Source organism: Helianthus annuus, chromosome 17 (genome assembly GCF_002127325.2).
Source record: "Helianthus annuus cultivar XRQ/B chromosome 17, HanXRQr2.0-SUNRISE, whole genome shotgun sequence".
Lineage (NCBI taxonomy): Eukaryota > Viridiplantae > Streptophyta > Magnoliopsida > Asterales > Asteraceae > Helianthus > Helianthus annuus.
This window is the reverse complement of record NC_035449.2, coordinates 56,251,016-56,263,053: the sequence shown is the minus strand read 5'-3', so window position 1 is coordinate 56,263,053 and position 12,038 is coordinate 56,251,016. Positions and strand designations below refer to the sequence as shown.

The 12,038-nt window shown below is 38.3% G+C and overlaps 1 protein-coding gene across 1 annotated transcript; it reads right to left on the bottom strand.

The window, feature by feature from the left end:
- Nucleotides 1–8,717: 8,717 nt before the first annotated feature.
- Nucleotides 8,718–9,164, bottom strand: LOC110924179 (glycine-rich protein 23-like). Its single transcript, XM_022168218.1, has one exon. It carries the CDS (start codon nucleotides 9,162–9,164, stop codon nucleotides 8,718–8,720), a length of 447 nt encoding a protein of 148 aa, XP_022023910.1.
- Between the last annotated feature and the right edge of the window lie 2,874 nt (nucleotides 9,165–12,038).

Below are 12,038 nucleotides of genomic sequence, written 5' to 3'. Positions count from 1 at the left end.
TTCATAATGGCCGATGACACCGGTAATGACGACGGGTCGTGTGGCACGAGGACCGCCGCGCACTATCAGGAAAATGACCTGTTGCTCTTGCCAAGAAGGCTCGTAGGGACGCTTTCCTTTCTCTTTCGCGCTATATCTAGGTCCGTTGACCATGTGAGTCTCTAGGCGTCGGACTTTCTTGTGGTTCCCTTCATCGTGGCGCTGGAGCTGACGAGTTTCTTTGCGCACGTTCTTCACCAAATGGCTTAGTTTACCGCTTTTAAGCGCTCTCTCGATTTCTTGGCGCAAACTATAACAGTCATCGGTCAAGTGCCCTGAGTCTTTATGAAAATCGCAGTACAAGTTGGGGTCTTGCCCCTTCTTGTTTGTCATAGGCCTGGGAGCCTTGAAATCGTGATTCTCCGTCATCAATACTTCTTTTGGTGTTTTTGTGAGCGGAGTCCAATGCCTGTCACGATTGTCATCTTTGACTGCTTTCTTGTAACCTATTCGGTCAATTGTTTCACGCGCGTCTTCCCTGTAGCGCGACCTTTCGTCGTGGCCTCTTGATCTCCCAGACTTCCAATCGTTACCCTTGTATTTGTTGCGTTTGTTGTTGTCGCGCGTGTTTCCTCTGGAGAATCGATCTTCAGAATAATAACTCTTGTTACCAGCGAGTGATTCCTCGGTTTGCGCGACGATTTTTGCAGCCTCCATGAGTTTATCCCACTCCTTTGGCATTCCATCTTTGCCTGTGATAGTTCTGATGAGACTATCACAACCTTCTTGAAATGACAACGCATGAGTTGTTCACTGACGCCGCCTATCTCCAAACATTCCTTGTTAAAACGGGTGATGAAGTCCTCCAGACCTTCACCATCTCTTCGCCAAATATCTTCTACTTCAGCTGTGTCGCGCTGGTAGCGACGTTGTTGGCTGAAGTAGCTCAAAAACTGCGTCTTGAAATCTACCCACGATTTAATCTTCTCAGGCGGAAGGCTGTCAAACTAGGCGCGAGCCGCCCCGGTAAGAGTTTGAATAAACAAGTGACACCACATGGGCATGTTCCAACCTCCCATGCAGCCTACACTTGTGAATGTTCTGACGTGATCATCTGGATCAGTCAATCCGTTGAATTTCCGACAGTCGGGGGTAGCTTCTCTCGTGGGCGCGAGTGCGATTTTCCGGATGAACTTGGAGTGTTCCGCAGCTTCCGCTGGTCGGTATGCCAGGCGGAAATCTCTTTCAGCTTCTTCTGTGTAGCCAATGTGCTGTCTCGGCTTGAAGTACTCATGGTTTTTTGGCAAGCTGTTAAAGACTGGCGGGCCCTCGTCATCTTCCCAAGTCGGATCATTCGGGTCTGTCTCTTCCCATTCGTTGTTCATGTTGTGCGGCGTGAGCCGGCTGTGAACAGGTCCTCGTTGAAGGTTTGACGGATAGTCGTAGTAACTATCCGTTTCCCCTCTTGTACCGCGCGTGTCGTGTATGCTCAAACGTCTTGTAGGGGGAGGTCTGTTGATCCTGCCTTGGAGATTGGACGGTGGGGGCATCTGGCGTACCCCCTGGCTTTGAGGAGTTACCAAGGACGGTTCTGCCGTCAAAACTGCTTGTTGCGCAATCAGCGACTGGTACGCTGCATTGATAGTAGCGATGTTCTTGGCATACCATGAGGCTGGGGTTTCGCCCTCTGGTAGCCCTAGTAATGCCGAAACATTTTGAGTCGGTGCTGGGTTCGAAGGTTCTTCTCCGTTGTTTCCTGGGGTGACCACCTGAGTGATGCGGGTGATACTCCCGCACGGGCCCCCAGTATTGGTTACTTCGACTTCACCAATTTCTTCAATTTGTTGGGCTTGTAAGTTTTGGATTCCTTCACCCAACGCCGCGTTAGAGTTGGCTCCGAAGCCGAACTCTGGAATGATTCCTTGACCAGCCATGATCGAAGGAAGAAAAGATGTCAAAGGCTCAAATAAAAGAAGATGAAGATGGTTATAGAAAAAACTGGTGGGCGCCAATGAAGAAACACTGAACTGATTAAGGTTAATAATCGGTTTGGTTTATGTTTCTATCATAGTGGTTAATCTTCTAGTGAATATTTGAGCTCCGACTTGATGCTTAATCCTGCAAAACAGAACACCGTTACTCGTTAAGAGGGGAATGTGGGGGTTTCCCTCTTAACCAGGCTCCGGCGTGAGAATAAGCGACTGCTTTGGGAGGATAATTAAGTGCTAAGAGTGAGAGTAGAGGGAATAGAATGTTTAACCTGTGGACTGAGGTCCCTATTTATAGCCGGAGAGTTGTAAGAGGATATGGGCTGATGGGCCTTGGGCCGGAAATGGACAACATAACGGATATGCTCTTTGTCTCACTAGTGTCGACCGTTTAATGGCTTCTAGAAGCTCTTCGGTGCTGGCGCACCTTGATTGGAGCCACGTGTCATTGTTGTCGGCTCTGCTGCTCTTCTGCCATCAGCAGACAAGTGGAGATCGTGGGACAGATGTCTCCGTCCTCTGATTGGTGCCACGTAGGCGTCCTTGAGTACTTCTCGTCAGACGATCGTGGCGCACGATTGACCAGATCCTGTTGGACGCTCATTGGCTCTTTTCACTGCCACTTGTACCTTGTGTACCACTGGAGGCAGCCTTGCGCTGCCTTCCTATGAGGCTCATGCTGAGCATCTAATCTAACCCCGCGCGGGTTAGTGTGCCCATGTGTTCCTTTATTTTATGCTAAGTGCTGATATCGGAGTTTCTTGTGGGCGATGCCTCGCGCGACATAGAACAGAAGTGTTGTAGCTCGCGCGGGGCTCTTGGTAGGAAGTTTATTTAATTAAGGAGTATGGTCTCACGTGCAACCTCAACGGAGGTTTGCGCGGCCTTTTTGGGATCATACCCCTTCATTTATAAAAACATTTCAAATTTATGTTTGATCTCTACTCGATCTTGTTCAAGCTCAGCTCAATTTGAGATTTTAACAAATTGATCTCGACTAACTCACAACCAGCTCGACTTGGCTTGATTACATTATTGATAAAAAAGTTATCAAGAATATCTAAATAAAAAAATTATCAAGAATATCTAAAAAAAATGGTAATTTGCTGATGAAAAGGTTGATGGATTTTGTAGGTTGCGAGATATCGCAAGTAATTATGATGACATAGTTGACGGTGTCAATCTTTCTTTTGTACATCTTATTCCACAAATTCCTATTCTATCCTATTTTCCTCCACGTTATGGAAGCTTGACTTTACTTAATTGGATCATTTTAGTCTTTGACAGCTTTTTTATTCAAGTTTAGCCTTGATTATTGTTTAATATGTTATATATTGGGTTGTTCTGGCTCACCCAACACACTTCTAAATCTATTATATTAATAATTTTCTTTAAAATGATTTCACTAAAATCCCTATGCATGCACCAGGATATATTGCACGAACAACATTTAGGTGGTGTTTAGTTTCAGTTGAGACTGAAAAATAAGTATTTTGAAAGAATATGAGAAGATGAAAATATATTACGATTAAAATATGGTTTAAGTTCACGTACAAAGTGTCTTATCGTACAAAAGACATGAAAAAGGAAAAAAAAAAAAAAACGCGGTGACATTTTCGTAATTATTTGCTCGTAGGATAATTATCAAAACTACTCTAAAAATGATCTTGTAGAGTAATTTTGATCTTGTAGAGTAATTATCAAAATTACTCTACAAGTGTATCAAAATTACTCTGTATCAAAATTACTATACAAGTGTATCAAAATTAATATGTAAGTTTATCAAACAACATTTCTTTATCAAAATTACAAGTGTATCAAAATTACTCTGTATCAAAATTACTCTGTATCAAAATTAGAAGATCAAAATTACAATACAAGATCATTTGCAGAGTAACTATGATACTCTACAAAATTTCTTTACAAAATCAATATTATCCTAAAAGAACATTTTACAAAATTACTCTACAAGATCAAAATTACCCTACAAGATCATTTGTAGAGTAATTTTGATAATTACTCTACGAGTAATAACTACGAAAATACCACCGCATTTTTTTTTATATTTTCACTCTATTCGTATATTTTGTATGACAAGGGTATTTGTATTTGATCTTTTGTCTTAAAATACGGTAAATTTCATATACTTCTTTATAAACTTACAAAGATATATTCTCAAAACAAAAGTTGTTCATGCATAATGTCCAATGCCCTTAGTGCGTGATTCGGAAAATAATACTTTTAAAAGTTTAGAAATGAATATATAAAACTGCGAAAAAAATAAGAGAAATTTTTGTTTTGTAAGCTGTGCTAGAAATTGAATTTTGATTGTTATTTATTATACAAAAAAGCTTAAAGAGAATTAAAAATATAGAAAAAAGAATACATAAATACAAACACCATATAGGTTCCTAGAGTCTAGACTCTAGTATGTAGCGGTTGTTTGGTTCCTAAAATGTCAATGAAGTAACTAGAATGTTTCAATAAAATTTGAATCAAATTTACCAAAAATTAAGACGTTTGATTCATAAATTTGATTTAAAAAATAACGCAAGGAAAAAGGTTAAATAACAAAATTACCTTAAAAAAACCTATCACCCTTCACAGTCATCAACTTGATATACATGACTAGCTGGGGATTGCGTCCAGGGGCGAATCCAGGGTTGTTTTAGGGTTCCGGGAACCCCTCAGTTTAGAAAAAAATGGAAAAAATTAGTGAAAACCTTATATGATTTGGAAAAATTATTGAGAATTTACCAAAAGAAACCCCATAGAAAAAAGTTTCCGAATCCGTCACTGATTGCATCAATGTTACATGTTGATTAACTTTCAATTCATATATTGAGAAACATAAAATTATACCTAGTTTCGGGTATACAGGATCGGGTACGTGATAATGGTCCGTGATGGCGTAATACATCACTGCAAGAGGTGTATAACGCATAGGTGATGGGATGGAAATGGTGATGAGTATCACGTTGGTGATGGTGTGTGTTGTGTGTGTGACTTTGACTTTAAAGTTGAGGTGTTAAGTTGTGATTGGGTATGATGTGTGTGACGGATTCTGAAGACGATTGCAAATGTGATAGAGTGAAATGTAATGTAATAATGTGTCAAATGGTGATTGAATGTGATAGTGTAATGGGTGCAAAGGCGGTTCCACGTTCATAGTTGGGTGGGCAATGGCCCACCGTACCCTCACGTAAATTGGAAAATTATTAGTGTGTTTCTTTGGGTTTCAATTCAAATTGTTTGTTTTTCTAATAAGTTTTAAGCCAAGTTTTGGGCACCTTTATAATAAACTAGGGCCCAATTGCACAAAGCCATGAAGAAAATAAAAAACTCATCTTTTAATATTTATTTGTTTTTTTCTTGTTTTCTATTTTTTTTAGCTTTGTCCAACTGATTATTATTGTTTAATCTTGTTTATTGGAGTTAAGTTTTGTTTAATTATTTACTTCACTAACTGAAAATGATTATTAATATACTGAAACAAACTTGTTTGCTTATGTTTAGTTATTCTACTATTAGGAGTTAGAGAAAATGTTAAAAAATAAAAATTGCCGTTCATGACCCGACCCGAATAAGACCCGGTCCATTTTTTTCCCCCGTCCATAAAATTGTGCCGGACACCATGTTCACATGTTATGGTTTGAACTAAGATGTTACAAATTGTTACACTTTGTTTATGTTACCTAATGGTTGTTGCTTCGGAGATCTGGATGTTTTCATCCGCAGACAAAGTAATAGAGGCCGTTTACCTTCTATTTCAATGTAATATCCATTTGGGTGCTTTTGAATCATCGTTTCTCGATTAAAAAAGATTGTCAGGCTAAGGCCACTCGGGGCGGGTCCGTTATCATAGTTCATCACGCGTTGAACTCCAATGGAACACCGCCGCCGGTCAAAGTTCCACGCGTTGTAAACAAAACGCGTTACACCCATCACTCGTTAAACTTTTGAAAAATCCGACCGTTTGTTTGAACTTGACCGTTTTAAAACGGTAACTTTTAATAAAAAAAATCCATTTTATCTATATATATATTCACATTTTAACCATTTTTTCACACACCAAACTATATCTTTTAAACCATTTTAAACCCATTTCACACAATTTTTATATCTTTCTCAAATGGAATTCCCTACGGATTCGACGTTTCCGATGTCTAGCGATACCGACACCGAGTCGTCTTCCGACAACGACACGCTAAACTATTTTGTGTCGGTGTATAACAAGCTTGATGCCGAGTCGTCCCGCCCAAAGAAGAAGATGGTCGACCGTGATCGTATAAGTGCTAACGAAGTTTTGATGAACGATTATTTTGTGGAAACCCCGCTATACAATGCCGAACGATTAATTTTAGTGTTTTATTGTTAATTTCTAATTTAAAATAAAAAATTAAAAAAAATTGGGAGGGAGTGATAGAATTCCATCACTAGTGATTCCACACCTCCTACATTTCTATCACTAGTGATGGGAATTTGATTAATGACATGGCATGACTTGATTGGATAGTGAGAGTGATGGATTCTATCACTAGTGAACCACCCCTAGTCCCCTAATAATCCACTAAATCACTGCTAAATGAGTTCCTGTCGACAAAGTTTGCCATAAAATATATGTCAACCGCCTTTAAGCGACGAACTAGCACACTCTATCATGAAATATTTTGTCGTTTCAGCAAAAGGTTGTGATGGTTTCTCAACTATAAAAAAAAAATCTTTGGTCAACGTATGTACACGATTTCACAAGAGAAACACAACTTATGCTTGTTTTTATTCTGAAATATCCAATTAAGACTTTTAAATTAGCATCAAAATACTTTGATCTAACACTGACCATACATGATTTTGAGAGATGCAAGAAAAAAATGGTGCAACCAGGGAATTACATCTGCGGAAAACAGGAACACCGTCCTCAAAATCAGTGAACGTGAAAATCTTTGTGGAATCGGGACGAGTCTGTGCCTTTTTAGTAAGTGCCTTTTTAGTAATTAAAGATTCTTTAGGAACAGGATCCTCTGCCAGAGCTGTGTGTACCCAGCCACCAAACCCCCTACTGGTCTAGTGCACCAAACCTCCTACTGGTCCAGGCGGGGCAGGACGGAAGTACATCAAGTACCGAGAGTGGACCATCCCAAAAGACGAAGATGTACCAAGCATTAATCATAGAAGTGGAAACTGATGTGTAAATGTAAGATGAAGTTACAAAGTGAAGACATAAATTATGATATGATGTTTGCTAGAGAAAGTGAACCTATAAAAGAGTTTGCATAGTTTATAAACCATGAACAAAAAACATTGAAACAATAAACTAAACGAAGGATCATCATGCAACCAACATACAAAAACTTATAAAGATAGAAAGTTTGCATTGAGCATAGTTTAGTCAAACAACGAACACCAATTATTTAGAGCATTCTAAATCTAGATCATCCAATTAGAACCAGGGAGTCGAAAACATATATACCCAAAAATCTCTATACAAAAACTACAAATATAACACTACTGAACAAAAAGTTCGGGGTGTCGGGCGCCCCCCGGCCCCTTCTATGTATACTTCGCCCCTGACTAGCGTAATATCCGCATGTGTAAACATCGCATCTCCATTTCGCTGCATCAATACAACCTTCTTTTTTGCTTTCACCTTCAACAACTTCTCCAATATGCTAACCAACTTATTAACCATAATAGGGGAAGTGTTTCCCAAATTAATAATCCTAAACTGTGCTTCCCCTTTCTTCTTCCTACCACTGCCCGCTCTCTTTTTCGCAGTATCAATCCCTGATAAACACCCTTTCACAATATCATCAATGTAGGTAAAGTTCCTAGACACGGTTGCATGATCAACCCCTTCAGATATCGAAATCGCTCTCCTTTTCAATGTATGTACTCACTTAGTGTTAGTATATTAGAAGGATCAGTAGCCACGTTCGTTGGTTGTCTAACAGTGAATCTAAACATTTTAACAATGGGAATCACCTAAAGGACCATTTTGACCAACAACATTGAGGACCTAAGCATTAATAAGGATTTTGATCAATGGGCTTTAGCCGGTTCCATGCTTGGTTGCCACTTATGGTGTTTTTGGCTGTTAAAAGTTGACCGATTACGCACAATTATGTCTTTAAACTTGGAAAATCGATCATCATTTTCATAGATTGAGGTTCAACATGCAATGGTTTATTAGTATTAGGATTCGGATATTCACAAATATATTGTATAGAAAAGGTCAATATTTGTAATCTTATCTCTTCCTAGAATAGGTCAATCTATGTATTATTATATTATGATTACGGAATGTGAAATCTTTGATTTCTTTATCTTTTCGGTTCCGTTGTTAATCTCAAATTATTCTAGGTTGTTTTGAGATTGAATTTGCTAAAGATATATACAAATGATTATTGAAAATTCATGCAAAATTAAAATGCTTTCTTGTGATCCATAAATATGTACGTGGGATTAAGTAACCATAGTTTAAGGTGCCCTTCGTGTGGAGTTGAATTATTTGGGATATTAAATTGTTACAAAATAAGAGACTGGATGAAGCATATGCAAAAGGTTACATAAATGCCCTTATTATTTCATGTGATAGATAATACATAAACAAGGATATGAAACATATGCTTATTAAACACATATATAAAGTTTCACCATGTATGTTAAGTTATAACTAGATGGTATACTTTTCATAGTTACAAGTCATATGTTTTTAGTTTCCACCACTTTCTTCATATCCATATACCGTTTTTAGTTTCCACCACCTCGTCGGTCACCAAATACGCCTCCTTCTCCACCACCTCCGCTACCTGGGCTTCCTCCAATGTCTCCACCACCCCCTTCTCCATCATCAAATACGGCCCCTGCTCGACCAGCTTGACTTGCTCCACCCCGATATTTTTGGTCTCCTACTCCCCCGCCACCCGCAGAACCCCTTCCTATTCCATCAACACCTCCCAATCCTACTTCCCCACCTATACTCCCTCCACCGCGATGTTCTTGGACTCCTACTCCCCCGCCACCCGCAGAACCCCTTCCTATTCCATCAACACTTCCCAATCCTACTTCCCCACCTATACCCCCACCATGCTCACTAATTGTTTTCTTTTCATCTTCAGAAAGATTTCTACCACCAACTATGTTAGTGGTGCAAAATATAAAGCCAACGAATGCAAAGACTAAAAGCTTATAACCCATCATATATCCTTGTTTAACAATCTACTGATGACTTGCAAGGAAGTGAGTGAAAAAGCATAACAAAGTCATAGGTATTTATAAGGATTCCAATGGACACCATTTCAACGAGACACTTGAGATACAATTAAATTAAGCAATCTTTTGCCTAATAGTTATAACATGAAAGAGCATATTCGACGCTAGACATTTCAAACATGTCAAATTAGCCACAACATCCAATAAAATAAGACGAACTGAACGAATATGAACGCGATATGTTCGTGTTTGTTCGTTTAACATTAACCAAACAAATGATCGAACACGAACAATTAAGCGATTGGTGAACGCTCAGTTTGTTTATAGGCTTAAGTGATATATATATAACGTACAAATGCCCTTATTTTGCAATATGTAAGCTATCATCTCAGCCAGGGGCGGACCTAGTGTGGTCCGAGGCGTAGCCCGGGCTACGGCTCAACTTTTATCCGGTAGTGTAAAAAAAATTTCTTTTTTCGATTTTTATACTAAGGACACCCCTCAACAACAATTAGGACACCCCTTAAAAAAAATTACAAACTGAAATTAAGCCTCAAAAATACTGATTGTATTGTCCCAAATAACCATGGAAGGAAAACAAAGAAGAAAGATGAAGTTGGTAAAGTTTCTTTGTTAGCGTTGAAGTGAAATAAAAAAAAGTTGCAGGTTTTGATACAAGGAAGAAACGTTTCTTTAGGAGTACATCTTGGGAAGATAAGTCTGAAAGTCAAAAGTTAATTTAATTTACCTTTCAATTCCAAAAAATACATTTTAATTCTTTCTTTAAAAAAACAATTTAATATAACCTGTTAGGTGGGGTGGGGATGGACTATTAAGGGATTTGTGTTGTGTATAAATATTGAGAAGCAGTTTCATTATATTCAACAATTAGTATGTCTTGTAGCGAAATTCGGTTTACAATCTTCTTGCTCCAACGCACAGTCTTCATTCTTTGCGTAATCGATCGGCCCCTTACATAAAAATTAAAAATAAATCTAGCCCGGTTTAAAACCTAAAAACTTATTGTTAATATTGATTCATAAAACATAGCTCAAATGTGAAATGCTCAATATGGATTCATTAACCTAAATACTAATAACATTAAAAAACTAGTTTATAAAATTTAATTCTTTAAGGCCTAAGTGTCTTTTTTTGGCTCGACCAGGGCACTTGATTTTCAAGATTGGCCCTGCCCCGTAATATAGGTAAAAAAAATTCTCCATTCTATAAATTATATAAACACACGGTAAAAAAATTTGGATACCCCTGAATATTTCTTCTGGTTCCGCCACTGATCTCAGCCGTCCGATCTGGTGCGAATGCACTTTTGAACATGCAATTTGTGCTGAAAAACCAACATGCGAAATTGCTTTATATACCAACATGCGATTTCGAACATGTTTTTTTAAAAATTGCGATTTCACAATATCGTATGTATTGTACATTAAGGGATATTATATTTTACACTTTCACTAGATATATACATATAGGGGAAGGTTTAAATGAGAACGCTAAATAGTGTGAGAACCGTGAGAACAAATGAAAAAACCGCAAGAACTTGGTCAAAAACAATTCAAATTCAAATTTTTTTTCCACACTTATCATTATTATTCGAATACAATGTTAGAAATTTAATTTACACGTTTAAATTTACATGAATTCACAAATAAAGAAAATTTACACATGCGTAAGTTTGCCATTTACACATGTGTAAATCTATTGGTTTTTTCATTCGTTCTCACGATTCTCGCAAATATTTAGCGTACTCAAGATAACCCTCCCCTACACACACACACACACATACACACACACACACACACACATATATATATATATATATATGTATGTATAGGGTGGGGTTCTAGAGTGAACACTAGCGTATTTGCAAACTGAGTGAACAAATCTTGGCCATTGATTTACATACGTGGATGGCTAGGATGTCATCATCAAATTCTGGCCATTGATCTACACACATGTATGGCCAGGATTAGTTCGCTCAGTTCACAAACTACACTAGTGTTCACTCTTGAACCTAATCCTATATATATAGGGTCAGGATTTAGAGAAAACGGTAGAAAGTGTGAGAACGGTGAGAACGCTTATTGATCGTCCGATCAAAACAATCTATGGACTAGATTGGTGCGGTGGCATTTTCGTAAATAACATCAATTTTATTACGTGGTCGTGCTTCATTAAGGGTAAAAAGGTAAAACACTATTTCTCACATAAAACGCCATTGAAGAATAAAACGCCAAATAAATACAGAAAGCCAATTTTATCACTGCGCACTTTTTCTGTGTTTTTATTTAAGCTCTCTGGCTACAAAAACGCCACAAAATATGAAGCGCCATAATATATAACGCCAAACCTTACATCCGGATAAATGTTAATTACATTTTTTCTTATAAAAATAATATCCCGCCTAAACTACGCGCCAAAAAAAATTCTATAAATAGAAACGTCTCACCACCTTCCGTTTATCACAACAAAAAAACACACAAAAAACACAGTGGTTGCTAAAAAAATACAACTCAATGTAAAACGCCAAAAAATACAACGATGGAAAACATCTTTTCTTTGATACTCAGTAATGTTCTGCATGAAGTTTCGCTGAATGATTTGTTACGTGAGCGAAAGACTGACAACTATCAGAGCCCTGGTCAGCAATCTTCGGGCAGTCAGGGAAGGGGTGTGTATCGAGGAAGTCACCCAAGGTGCAACAATTATAACAGAAACCACAGTGGCCAGTGCAAGAAGGGTCGTTGTCAGAGGTGTCTCAAGATGGGTTATGAGGCCAAGGATTGTAGGAGCCCACGACCTGTAACTCAGAACCAGCAGCAGCAGCAAACACCGCAGAAT

What these genes read in the sequence shown, in the direction of transcription:
- LOC110924179 (XM_022168218.1), bottom strand. Translation starts at nt 9,164, where the DNA reads ATGGGTTATAAGCTTTTAGTCTTTGCATTCGTTGGCTTTATATTTTGC.